Raw genomic sequence first — 14,440 nt, 5'->3', positions numbered from 1 at the left:
ATTTTGCAAGTATAGCTTTGAAAGAGATGGGAACTTACTCATTATTTGAAGCCAATCAACTTCTTTGTGAAGGTCAGCTGAGCTCAGGTCAAGGTATTGAATGGCAGAGAGACCAGACATCCAACGAAGGTTATCTACATAGAGGTCAGAATTAGATCCAAGAGACAGATAGTGAAGGCTTGAAAGGTTCCCAAGCTGATGAGGAATGAGTCCACTGAAGTTAGCTCCTGAGAGGTTAAGATGTGTGAGACTGAACATTGAACCAAGGAAAGTTGGGATCGGAGTACAATTAAAATCATTGTTACTCAAATCCAAGTAATTCAAATGTTCTAATTGGAGCAACGAACCACTAATCTCACCACCAAGCCTCGAATAATTGAGGTGGAGCTCAGAGACTCGGCCAATATTATTGTTGCAGAAAACTCCGTCCCATATACAACAATCTTTATGGTCAGACCAGGATGAGAGGATGTGTCCATGATCAGTGAGACCACGTTTGAGAGCTAGAAGGGCTTGCTTGTCTTTTTCATTGCAAGAGACATTAGAGATTGACTCTGCTTTGAAGAAGAAGAAGAAGCCTAAACTGAAGGTAGCGGGAAGGAACCATACTAAGAAAAGCACATGGAGAGTTGCAAAAGAGGTGGCCATAGTAACGAAGGAAGAGAAGTTTGAAGGAAGAAAAGCTGAAGTGTGAGTATATTGTAATTATAACTCATCATAATATATATAATATATATAGTGATTCTATAAACCCTTTCTCATTTTTTTTTTACTAATCTAATTTTTTTTTTCTCACTGGGTTTCAGTTTTGCATATGGAGATAGTCTTCCTATTATCGTTGTTGTTATGATCATCTATATTAAAATCATAGTTGAAATTTCCTGTACAGATTGTTATGAAAACCAAAAAACTATAATGTTCTGATAATAAGTTTTGCCCCATTTCAACTCTTTCATAGCTTCCTCTGTTCCTCTAAAACTAAATGGTCCTCACCAATTAAATCTAAATCTAATGTTCTGATAGTTTTCTCATTGACTTTCAGTTTTGTTTCTTATTCTTCCAGGTGTGGGTTTCTCTTTTTTCTTTCTTTTGTCAGGGTAACGTGGGATGGAAGGTCACAATTGTTGACTTATCTAATTTTTTTTTTTTCTCATTGTTTAAACACAAGTAGATAGTTTTCTCATCGACTTTTAGTTTTGTTTCTTATTCTTCCAGGTATGGGTTTCTCTTTTTTCTTTCTTTTGTCAGGGTAACGTGGGATGGAAGGTCACAATTGTTGACTTATCTAATTTTTTTTTCTCATTGTTTAAAAACAGGCAAATAGTTTTCTCATTGACTTTTATTTTTGTTTCTTATTCTTTCAGGTGTGGGTTTCTCTTTTTCTTTCTTTTGTTAGGGTCACGTGGAATGGAAGGCCACAATTGTTGACTTATCGAATTTCTTTTTTCTCATTGTTTAAACACAGGCAAATAGTTTTCTCATTGGCTTTCAGTTTTGTTTCTTATTCTTCTAGGTGTGGGTTTTTTTTTTTCTTTCTTTCTTTTATCAGGGTCATGTAGGATGGAAGGCCACAATTGTTGACTTATCTAATTTTTTTTTCTCATTGTTTAAACATAGGCAAATAGTTTTCTCATTGACTTTTAGTTTTTTTTCTTATTCTTCTAGGTGTGGGTTTCTCTTTTTTCTTTCTTTTGTCAAGGTCACGTGGGATGGAAGGCCACAATTGTTGACTTATCTATTTTTTTTTCTCATTGTTTAAACACAAGTAGATAGTTTTCTCATTGACTTTTAGTTTTGTTTCTTATTCTTCTAGGTGTGGGTTTCTCTTTTTTCTTTCTTTTGTCAAGGTCACGTGGGATAGAAGGCCACAATTCTTGACTTATCTATTTTTTTTTCTCAATGTTTAAACACAAGTAGATAGTTTTCTCATTGACTTTTAGTTTTGTTTCTTATTCTTCTAGGTGTGGGTTTCTCTTTTTTCTTTCTTTTGTCAGGGTAATGTGGGATGGAAGGTCACAATTGTTGACTTATCTAATTTTTTTTTTCCCATTGTTTAAACAAAGGCAAATAGTTTTCTCATTGACTTTTAGTTTTGTTTCTTATTCTTCCAGGTGTGGGTTTCTCTTTTTTCTTTCTTTTGTCAAGGTCACGTGGAATGGGAGGCCAGAATTGTTGACTTATCTAATTTCTTTTTTCTCACAATTGTTGACTTATCTAATTTCTTTTTCTCATTGTTTAAACATAGGCAAATAGTTTTCTCATTGACTTTTAGTTTTGTTTCTTATTCTTCTAGGTGTAGGTTTCTCTTTTTTCTTTCTTTTGTCAGGGAAACATGGAATGGAAGGCCACAATTGTTGACTTATCTAATTTTTTTTTCTCATTTTTTAAACATAGGCAAATAGTTTTCTCATTGACTTTTAGTTTTGTTTCTTATTCTTCCAGGTGTGGGTTTCTCTTTTTTCTTTCTTTTGTCAGGGTAACGTGGAATGAGAGGCCACAATTGTTGACTTATCTAATTTTTTTTCCACATTGTTTAAACACAGGAAAATAGTTTTCTCATTGACTTTTAGTTTTGTTTCTTATTCTTCCAAGTGTAGGTTTCTCTTTTTTCTTTCTTTTGTCAAGGTAACGTGGAATGAGAGGCCACAATCATTGACTTATCTAATTTTTTTTCTCATTGTTTAAACACAGGCAAATAGTTTTCTTATTGACTTTTAGTTTTGTTTCTTATTCTTCCAGGTGTGGGTTTCTCTTTTTTCTTTCTTTTGTCAAGGTAACTTGGAATGAGAGGCCACCAAATGTGTGAAAAAAGAAAAGAAAAAGGAACCACCAAATGTGACAAGAGTACTGTCACATGTGATGTCGAAACTGCACAATATGAGGATGAAATCGTCAAATGTGAGAAAAAAATAAGGGAACCATTGAATGTGACAAAAGAATTATCACATGTGATGTTAGAATTGCACAATGTGATGATGGAACTATCAAATGTGATGTTTTGGTAACCTGGTATAACAGGTTACCAACTAGTGAGTACCATACCCAAAAAAAAAGGGTACCCATAAAATTACTCAAACTGCATAGGGAAGAAAGGAAATAAAGGAAACAATCAAGGTAGTGACTAGTGAAATGTAATTAGAAGATGAGCTAGATTTGTAATTAAACCAACTTATTTCAAATGTGACACAAAGTTATTTATATATCCATAGAATTGGAACTTATGGCATCCTTTCTGTAAGGACTCGATTTGGGGCCCAGGCCAAACAGGAAGGTAGTTCTGGCCCAAGGAGCCCTAAACAATGAATTTGTAGAGAGCGGGTTACAGAACTAGGCCCTAACGAAGTGAACGTTAGTTAATTCCAGACCACACAACAATTGAACACGGAAATATCTCCTTCAAGTCCACTGGATATTCAGTCCGAGGAGACGTATGGGGGGCACCTCTGTTCTTGATCAGAAGCTCTAGTCTTTCTCTCTTTCTTCTCTCTTTTTTTCCGTCCCTTCTTCATGGGGATTCCCTTCTCTTATATAGCCTCCTTGAATTCATCAGAACCTTACACTTGTTGATCATCTGGACCTTCCTTTGAGTGCCCGTCCCATCGGACGTCTTCCCTACCTTTCTGTGAGTTGTAGTGGCCTAGGTAACACTGTTCGTCTGTCCTCTCCACATCAATGTAGTCATAAAAGTAGCTTCCTTGCATTTAATGCGACATCTATAATCTCTCCCTTGACATCCTATACTCTCTTCCCTCTCCCGGGCTTGTGAGGCTCATCCTTGCTATCAATACTTGTTGGAGTGATTCTTTATTGCCGGTCGGATGCATGTTTTGAGCCATACTTGGCACGTCCGAGGAGACATTCCTCCTCAGACCGCCCTTTAAATAAGTTTGGGCCCATAAAGATTGGGCCGGGAGCCCTTTTGGCACCCACACTTTACCCTCGGATGTGGTTGAATTCTAAATGGGGCCCAAGGCCCATTATTTGATCCAGGGACTTTACCCCTACACTTTCTATAAGAGTACTATTCTCTAGCAATTATTCAAGACATCAATAACTTTCTTTTATCCTTTTTTATACAAGAGAAATTCTTTACAATTATTATTCTTTAGCAACTAACCTTTTTTTTTTTTTTTTTTAATCATTGAGAGATTTGATATTAAAAGAAATTTACATTCAAGAAAATGAGTTTTTTGAAAAGTTGAAAAAGTAACATTAAAGATACTACAAATTTTACTATATAATTTTTACAAACTAATGTATCACTAATTATAAAAAATAAATCAATCATTTATTAATTATGTTTTTTAAATCCACCAATCATATGGATTTTTTTTTATCAATTTGTAAATATTTTATAATACAATTTATATTAGTTTTAGTATTTTTTTAAGTTGAAAACTTGAAGATCTAAAACAGGAATATGAAAGATTATGTTGAAATTATTGATTTTTTTATTGAAAAAAAAACTAAATTATAAATTTCACTATTTAAATTTATTCATAGTTCAATTCAATCTTGTGACTTTTGATTTATTTATTTCAGATTTATAACTTTCCTTCCATCAAATTCCATGGCACTGTGCCATTAAGTATTCTAAAATGGTTGTTTTAGAAATTCAAAATACCAAAATCACATTATTTTGGAATACTTAATGACAACCTCTTTAACATAGTTTTTTTTTTTTTTTTTTGAGAAATAAATACAATATGCTGCTAACCCCACAGCTTGAACCTTTTCCCCCCTAGACCTCCAAGCATTTTGTACATAGGGAGGTGCTAATTCAGCTACAATATTTACAATTTTCATAATAATTTCACTACAAATCATAGATGGTATGTTGTTATTTGTTCTAATTTGAATTTAAAACAGAAATTACTTTTTTGTCCACCCATAACAACTAATAACAACCTAGCATTTAAGATTTTTGTTGTGAAAATGTTATGAACATACCATTTCTCTAAACGAAATGGCTACATAAAAAAAAAAAAAAAAAAAAAAAAAAAAAAAAAAAAAAAACTAAAGGTATAGGACTTAATTAATCTAAGGCTATAAAACAGAATGAATTTTTGGGTAAAATATAGAAAGTCCAGTTTATAATTTAGCCTTAAAATTGAAGAAAAAAAAATTAAAAAAAAAATCAGAACACATTGTCTAAGACTTGTATATATATATATATATATATATAGAAGACTTGTGTGTGTTTAGGAATTGTTAAAAACAAAATTTAAATATAACCACCCCATAATTTTTCTTAGTATAACCACCCCAATTTAATTTTTAGCTTATTTTGCAATATATTTAACATAAAAGTTTTTATGAAAAAAAAAACTATGGGGTGGTTATACTCCCCTCCCTTGAGACTTGAGGAAATGACACTCAACTCCAAACCTGAATGGAAGAAACACCCCCCTCCCTTAAAATTTGAAAAAAATTAACAACTCCCCCCTTTTACTAAAGTTTAACTATGGTTAATAAAAAAATTGATAAATTTAAAATTAAAAAAAAAAATTATCAAGTACCAAAATAATTACAATAGCAAATATCTCCATAAGCCATTGAAAAAAGAAAAATATAATAAACAAAATTCTTTTAGACATTCTCCATTCTCCCCGTGAATATGTTAAAATACTTTGTATTTTATATAAAAAAAAAAAAAAATAGTGGGTTAATCCCACATTGGAAAATGAATGTGAGTTAAAGAGGTTTAAGGATTGTTCAGTAGTATATTTTGAACAACAATTTTCTGTTTTTAAACAACATTACATGTATTTTCACACACTTTTTCCAAGAGTCAATAATCGTCACTATCAGTTTCTTTAATACATTCTCTTCTCTCACACTATGTGTTTTAAAATACACTTCAATTAAAAATTTAATAGAATTACATCTTTTCGATAAACTTCAAATATTTTAATACAATTCAGCAAAAAAAAAAAAAAAAATAATAATAATAATAGAAAATTAATACACTTCAAAATTCATATTTAAAAATTTAATACAGATGAATTACTTTACCCCAAAAAAAATAACAAAATAAAAACACCATCACCACCGCGAAAAAAATAAAATAAAATAAAACACGCTCATATAGCTCGTTACCAAAAACTACTCAAAAAGCTTACGCTTCTGTAATCTGCAACATATCTCTCTCTCTGTTCTGAATATTTCATCAATGGCTCGCGTAAGTCTCTCTCTCTCTTTCTCTTACAATTGCACACAACGAAATGTTTATTCAACTTTCAAATTCCGAATCCACAAGGTAATACAACTAGGACTATTGTTAATCTCTGTTTGTTTGGTCGCTGAGAAAATTTTATGATTTCTATGGTTGTTCAGTATGATAGATCCGAAGAAATTAAGTAAATTCTAAATGCCCCTTTTTTGTGTTATTAGTTTTGGATCTAAAGTTTCGTACAATTTGAAGTTTTTGGTTTAGATCTGTGCAATGTGTGAATTTATTTACATTTTAGTGATCATAATGGAAAAAGAGTGTGTATTTGATGTTGCTGTTGAATGTTTGTTTATAAGGTGTTTGTTGTTAATACTGAACCAAGACTTCACTTTGGAGCTCAATGTAATGTTAGTGTAGGATCTAGTGGTGGTGGTCTAGAGAGCTTGGGATTGGTTTTGGGATTGATGGGTGCTTTATATGGATGCAAAAGGGTGTGATCTGTGCAGCTTAGTGGTAGTAATTAGTTAATTACATGGTGATGGTGGGGGGTGGGGGATCAGAATCAGATTGGCTGTGTTATGCTTATTTGACTATGAAATTTTAGCCAGTTTTGGGGTTTTGCTCAATGTAGGATGTTGTGGCAACTATTAGGAGAGTTTAGGATTGGTTTTGGAAATGCTGGGCGGTTGGTTGAGCTCTAAAATCTGTGGTCTGTGTGATTAGTGGTAGTAATTACATGGGGGGATCAGATTGGTTGTGTTAGGCTTATTTAACTATGAAACATTATCCAGTTTGGGTTTTTGAACTTTTGATCAATGTAGGACTTTGTGGCAGTTGGTAGGAGACTTTGGAATTGGTTTTGGACATGATGGGGGGTTTTTAACTCCAAATTGTGTGACCTATGTTGAATAGTTGTAGTATTTAAATTATGGGAATCACATTGGCTGTGTTAAGCATATTTGACAATGTTTGTGACGTAAACTCAACTAAAGAGTTAAGCTTACGGGGCTATGGAATGTTAGCCATTTTGGGCTTTGATTAATGTAGGATTTTCTGGACTTCTTATTAGATTTTAGGTTTGGCTTTGCAAATGATGGGCTGTAGATTTAATGCCCAATGTGTGATCTATGTTCATTAGTAGTACTAATTAAATGGTGGTCCCAATGTGTGATCTATGTTCAATAGCAGTAGTTACTAAATGGAGGAGGATCACATTGGCCGTGTTACGTGTATTTGACTATGTTACCTAAAACTCAACCAAAAGAACAATTTATGTGGCCATGAAATGCTAACCATTTTAGGATTTGATTAATGTAGGATCTTGTGAGACTTGTTAGGAGGATTTGGGATTGGTTTTGGAAATGATGGGTGGTTGATTTGGGTCCAAACTGTGCGATCTATGCTGATTAGTAGTGGAGTATTGGAATGGCTAGAATCACATTGGCTGCCTTAGGTGCAGTAATGCACAAAGAATTGCATGCAGCAATATGCGAATCCCCAGCTTGGTACAGTTATAGAACCTCTAGAATTTGAGGGAATTATGGAGGGTGACTTGGTTGTGCGAGATTATATGGCATAAGCAATAGCATTGGGGTGCCTACATGGCCAGTTGTGCGTAGCCTTACAAGAAATTGACATAAATCAATAGAATGATAATGTTGGAAACAGAGCCAATGATACAGTAGTCTTAGTCACGTATTTGTTCATTAAAGTGAACTAATGAGTTCTAGCTCAAAGAGAGCTCCCTCCTCCCACAAGATGGATGGAGGGTGAGGCTGTGGGTTCAAAAGCCATTAGATGTGTAACTTATCAATGGAAAAAAGTTGTAAAGGTTCATCAGAGTGATCTTAAAGTATTGGTCATGCAGACTTGAGTCTTGGTCATGCTAGTAACATGCAATAGTTTTTTTTTTTTTTTTGCTGAAAATTTTAGATATGTCTATGGTTCGAACCTGTCCCACCCCCCCCCCCCCCCCAACCACCACCACCACCACCACCACCACCCATATTGACCTAGCCAAAAAAAACATATGTTCTACATTTTTTAATTGTTACATTTTAAATGTGTCTTTTTTTTTTTTAGTGTAAAGGGATTTGATGCGCTATTAATCCAGTTATTTTTGTTTTAAATAGGAATCATGCCCTACGGTGAAGAACATTCTTCTTCTAGACTCTGAAGGGAAGCGTGTAGCAGTCAAGTATTACTCAGATGATTAGCCAACAAATAATGCAAAGTCAGCTTTTGAAAAATCTGTTTTTACCAAGACTCAGTCCAATGCTCGGCTAGAAGGTATGCTGTGATAACTCAACTTAAAATAGTACAGTTGTTCTTGTCAAAATATTATCAGCCAATTAATGCTAAGATCGAGAACTGTTAAATGCTTAAGCTGCCCTAGCGAATCTGGAATTTTTCCACTCAAAGAATTATCAACAAGATCAAGATATTCTAAGAGATTTGTACTAAGATTAGAGAGCCAATTAGATATCTCTTGATTGGAAAGATTTTCAAAAAGATCAATGACTGGAAGAGACATGGAATTGACAAATCCAACCGATGGAGTCAAACTATCAAGTTGACAATCCTTTAAGAATAGCTCCAAAAGAGATGAGAGTGAACTTATAATTTGAAGCCAATCAACATCTCAATGAAGGTTGGTGTGGCTTAGATCAAGGTGTTGCATGGAAGAGAGATGAAACATCCAATGAAGGATATCAACATAGAGGTTAGATTCATATCCTCCAAGATTTAGATAGCAAAGGCTTGAAAGGTTCCCAAGCTGATGTGGAATATGTCCACAAAATTGGGCATCATGGAGGTCAAGATGTGTCAAATTGACCATTGATCCATGGAAACTTGGAATAGAAGTACAATTAAAGAAATTCTCGCTCAAGTTCAAGTAATTCAAAAATTCTAATTCAACTAATGACGGATTAATCTTACCGCATACATGTTTTACTGATAGTTCTGTGACTTGAGCAGTTTTGTTGTCACAGTGAACTTCATCCCACCTGCAGCAATCTTCTTGGTCAGACCGGGAGGAGAGTGAACTCCAGTTGTAAGGATCAGTTAAACCTCGTTTGAGGCTAAGAAGTGTATTTTTCTCTTTTTCACAACAAGAAACATTTGACTCTGCTTTGAAGAAACATAAACTTAAATGGTTAAAGGAAAAAATGGTGAAATCTTAAATGGCCATCAGTTCAAAAGATGGTCCAAGCAAAGTGACAATAAACATGAATGTACACCTCATAAGGATAAGAATCTAGTTGAATGTCTTGTGGAGATGAATAATATGGGTCATAACTCATAAATGAAAACTTTCAATGGTCAAATTTAAGAATGGTTTCCTTTTTGGAGTTAGAGAAGATGTTGTTAAAGAAGATACCTGGTTGTAATCTTGGGGCTCTACCTCATATTTGCTCCAAGAACAGGTTTATTGAAAAGGCAGTGCCATTTCTGAGATGATAGGACAAGGAAGTGGGTTTGGTTGGGATGATTGATACAAATGTTTGACATGTGATCATGTCATTCTTGAAGATTGCGTTAATTAAGGTGAGTTATTCAAGAATATAGTGTTAATGAGTTGCATTAATTGATAATTCTGAACTTAAAATGTTAATATGGTAGATTCATCTGCTGTTGGTTTAAGGAATAGGTTATTCCCCCACTACAATGAACTTACCCTTGTTTTTGGGAAAGATAGAGAAATTGAGTAGGCTAAAGAAAACCCTACTGACATGGCTCAAACTGTTAAGAGGGAGCAGGTTGAAACCAATGAAGAAGCTTGCTGAAACTTTTAAACATGAAGCTGATATCGCACTTAAAAGAATGAAAGTATATAATGAGAGTTTTTTTCAAGTTGCTTTACTAATGAAAACATTATGAAAGCTATTACTTCTTCATACGGAGAGGGCATTTCAAGAAGTTTTATGTGCACAACTGGCTTAAATAATATTATTAGATGTATTGGTTAAGGCCTGGTCACTATGTCAAGCTTTGTTTAGTGTACTCTTGTAAACTAACTTTATTTGTTCTTCTCACTCTTCCTCATGCTGCAGTTAAATACATGAAAATAATTATCTTACTAATGTTTGTGTCCTGTGTTGTTCTTAAGAACAATAGTTGATAAATAAATATTATTCAAATTATCATTTAAATAATCACATATCACATAAATTAGAATTTACCAAGAAATTAGAGAATAGTGGAGAGATGTTACCTTGATAATACTTTAAAGTGATCTCATAACAATAAGTAATTTACCATCAATTCATATACATTTTTAGATGGCGAGGTTGAGGCGTAGACTATGTCAGTGTCTTGAGGTGATACATGCATCTACGGGGTATCCGGTGTATTAGACTAAATATTGTGCGTGCCACCCCTAGGATACAATAACCCAACCACTTTCGCTGATTATCCTTCAAGCCTACACCGCTTGTAGGATAGGAAGCTCTTAATAGTACTTTTCTTTTACCCAAAAATATAGTATATACAATGATATATTATTTTCGTAAAGGATGAGAAAATGAACAAAGTAAATATATAGATAGTTTTCTATTACATGAAAATATAAATGGATAAAAGTTTCTCGTCTCACTTCCTTATATATCTTCATCTATATAGCCGACATGGGTTTCAGTTAGCTCAATTAGTAAAATCTCTACTGGTTGAATAAGAAATTTGAGGTTCAATCTTCGCCTACACCAAGAACCGATTGGTGTCTTGGTCTAATGATAAAAAACTATTATCAGGAGCGGACGCTATAGGTTAAAGTTTTCTCCAAAAAAAAAAAAAAAAAAAAATCTATATAGCAGGCCATATAAGGCTGAATATATATAGGCTTAATAATTCATGCCAAATGAAATTGTCTTTAATGAAATTTGTACGTGGTTTTACTTCCTCATAAAAATCAAATAGTAAATAATTATTTAAATCAATAACCAAATAACTTCCCATAATAAAACGTCAGAGCATTTGAGGAGAAAACGTTTTGTAAGGGAAGATATGGTGGATGCAGTTGGCAAGGGAATATAGCTAAAAGCATTTAAACGACCAACGTTCATATAATCAATACTGTTTATTTCGGCCAACTCGTAGAATAAGATAAAATTTTTCATTATCAATTAAAACTGAAACGTATTTCAACTTTATTAGCATTAGATTTGAATTCAATTGTATAACAAAGAAACTGATATAGCCCATCAATGGATAGAAATTTATTTTTATCAATTCTCTTAAAAGTGCATTTAAAACTTTTAATATTTTTATCAAAATAATCCAACAATCCCCCACTTATCTATATATATATAATAAAAGTTGGGTTTAGACGCCGTGGTTGCGCCACGTGGCTTCACGAGATTGCAAAAATTTAATAAATTTTTAAATTTTAATAATAGATTTATACATATTTTTTGGATAAATATGACAAATCAAGTAATGAAAAAAAATAGTTTACAACTATAACAGTTGTGTCTATCTAAAATGTTATCAACAAAGTCTAAAATCAATAAAACAGAATTACCTAAGGATAGAATTTAAATTAAAAAAAGAGAAAAAAAACGTAAAAGAAAAAAAAGATTGAATTTGCATTTTTTTTCCTAGGTTTCTTTAAAAAACGTAAAAGGAAAAAAAGATAGAACTTGCATTTTTTTTCCTACATTTTCTTTTTTTTGCTGGATAAATTTGCATCTTATGTCATCTTTTTCCTAATAATAAAGTTAAAAAAAAAAAAAAATTGAGTTTCACCTAAACTACTTTTTTTTGTTCATATCATCTTCTTCTTCACAACCTAAAATTCTCACTATATATACACACAGTTTTTTGGTGTTTCATTATTTCTACTAAGTACTTTACAATTATTTGCTATATTCTTCATCTCTCCTCTCTGCCATACCTACAACCTTGCAGGTAATTTTTTTTCTTTCATCAAATTGAATAGATTTTGTGTATTTGTTGTCTTTTTATTATATATAATATGATTTTAGTGTTTTTAGTGTTTTTATTATATATATTCTTCACAAATTTTAGTGTTTTTTTTAGAAGTCAATATAGTAAGCAATATATTTGTATTTTTTAATTTCTTATTACATGATTTAAATATCAAAATAAGAAATAAAAATTAAATTTCTTTTAAGTGTACAAGTACAATTTATTTTTTAATCTTAAATTTTGAATTAATTCTTTTTTCATTTTATTTGTTATTAAATGTAATTATATTATCAAAATATTTTTTATTAAGCCGTGCATCACACGGACATAATACTAGTATATATATAAAACAAAAGTCTCTAAAACTTTCATAATTTTCCATGTCAACACAATATTTAAATAAATTTTTTTTTTTAGTTCAAACTTAACCAAGAGTGAAACTCTATTTCTCTAACAAATCTAACTTAAACTCAAACTCATTATTATCATTTTTTTAAATAAAATTATTTTTGTTTAATCAAAACTTAACAATAAGTGAAACTTTATCTCTCTAACAAATTCAATTTAAACTCAAACTCAAACATTGATAATCTATGTAAAAACAAAAATTATGATAGGACTTAAAAAAAAAACATTGAAAAAAAAGAGACTTACGTTGATAATCGTGAGTTTGGTTTTTGGGTCTATTTTTTTGGAGAAAAATCAAAGATGCAACCTATGTCTTATAGGGAATGATAAATTTTTATTTGGTATGTTATATATAAATTTGTTGAATTTGGTTTGGTTCCAAAGGATTCTATTTCAGCTTTCACAATTTTCCACGTCAGCACAATATTTAAATAAAATTATTATTTTTTAGTTCAAACTTAACCAAGAGTGAAACTTTATCTCTCTAACAAGTCCAACTTAAATTCAAACACATAATTATCATTTTTTTAAATAAAATTATTTTTGTTTAATAAAAACTTAACAAAGAGTGAAATTCTATCTTTATAATAAGTCCAACCTAAACTTAAACTCAAATGTTGTTAATCTATATAAAAACAAAAATTATGATAGGACTTTAAAAAAAAAAGAAAAAAAAAAGAAGAGAGACTAACGTTGAAAAAAAAGAGACTCATGTTGATAATCGTGGGTTTGGTTTTTGGGTTGAAATTTTTACTAATTATTTTTTTTTAATTGTACATGACAGATAAAGCATCTCTATTTTTTTGGAAAAAAATCAAAGATGCAACCTATGTCTTCCAGCCTAGTGAATGATAAATTTTTATTTGGGATAATTACAGCAAACCCACCTGAGGTTTGGCCCGTTTACACTTTACCTACCCGTGGTTTAAAACTTATCACTTTGCCCACCTGAGGTGCCTTCCGTTAGAGATTTGTTACCCACCTCTCCCTTTGCAGTTAGAAAAACACATTTTTAGAGAAAAACAAACATAACAAAGATCAAAAAGTTAGGGTTTTTTTTTTGCTTAAGAACTTCGCCTTAAAACTGCATAACTCAAACCCTCTCTCTGACTTGTTCTTCCTCAATCTCCGTTTCAGATTTTTTGCCTTCTCTTAGTTCCTCTTTTCTCTCTTCCTCTCTCACTTTTAAGCCAAAGAAAACGATTTTATTATTCCACTCTGTCACTTTCTTCATCCAAAATTTTTATTTTCCATCAGTAATGCCTGCAACAGATAATCAAGGTTCATTTCTGAATCAAATCAGTATCCGTCGAAACCAAGTGGTTTCGATGGATGGTAACCATGAACAAGAGTTGGAGGACCTCGAGCTTTTTCAGAAACATGTGGCGGATAGGTTCGCCGATCTGTTGTCTCAATCCGAGGACACTTTAGGCGATGGGCTCCTATCCATCTCGTGGCTACGCAAATTCCTCGACGTGTTTCTGTGCTGCGAGGCTGAGTACAAGGCCATTTTGTTATTGGGTTGGGACCCTTCTCAGATTTTGAAGCCTCCACTTGATAAACTCGTCCCTGAGTTCCACGATCGAGTGGTGAAAGCTCTCGATGTTTGTAATGCTGTGTCTCATGCTGTCTAGACCGTGAGGAATTACCAGAAGCTGGCTGAGATTGCTGTGGCTGCGTTGGAGCAGAGGCCAATTGGAGATGGACAGGTTCTTCGAGCGAAGAAGGCTTTGAATTCTCTGATGATTTTGCTCGAAGAAAAAGAGGGCAGCAACCATAAATGGACGAAGTTCTTAAGTAATAAAAAATCCTAACTTTTTGATATTTGTTATGTTTGTTTTTCTCTAAAAATGTGTTTTTCTAACGGCAAAGGGAGAGGTAGGTAACAGATCTCTAACGAAAGGCACCTCAGGTGGGCAAAGTGATAAGTTT

The 14,440-nt window shown here is 32.6% G+C and overlaps 2 protein-coding genes across 6 annotated transcripts in view; one reads left to right on the top strand and one right to left on the bottom strand.

Moving 5' to 3' along the window:
* Positions 1-14,440, bottom strand: part of LOC126725056 (receptor-like protein EIX2) — a 144,352-nt gene that overhangs the window by 88,087 nt on the left and 41,825 nt on the right. For 2 of the 5 annotated variants that reach the window (XM_050429557.1, XM_050429556.1), the window contains exon 2: positions 73-144. The exons of the other annotated variants lie outside the window; for them this stretch is intronic. In XM_050429557.1, the coding sequence (XP_050285514.1) occupies positions 73-144 (72 nt within the window). The remainder of the gene's footprint in view (positions 1-72; positions 145-14,440) is intronic. 5 annotated transcript variants of the gene reach the window in all.
* LOC126725061 (coatomer subunit zeta-2-like) overlaps positions 6,090-14,440 on the top strand; it is an 83,249-nt gene continuing 74,898 nt past the window's right edge. Inside the window, exon 1 of the mRNA XM_050429562.1 lies at positions 6,090-6,181. Coding sequence (XP_050285519.1) covers positions 6,173-6,181 — 9 coding nt within the window. The 5' untranslated portion in view covers positions 6,090-6,172. The remainder of the gene's footprint in view (positions 6,182-14,440) is intronic.

This window comes from Quercus robur, chromosome 5 (genome assembly GCF_932294415.1).
Source record: "Quercus robur chromosome 5, dhQueRobu3.1, whole genome shotgun sequence".
Lineage (NCBI taxonomy): Eukaryota > Viridiplantae > Streptophyta > Magnoliopsida > Fagales > Fagaceae > Quercus > Quercus robur.
The sequence above is the reverse complement of the archived record's forward strand: the minus strand, read 5'-3'. Positions and strand labels throughout refer to the sequence as shown.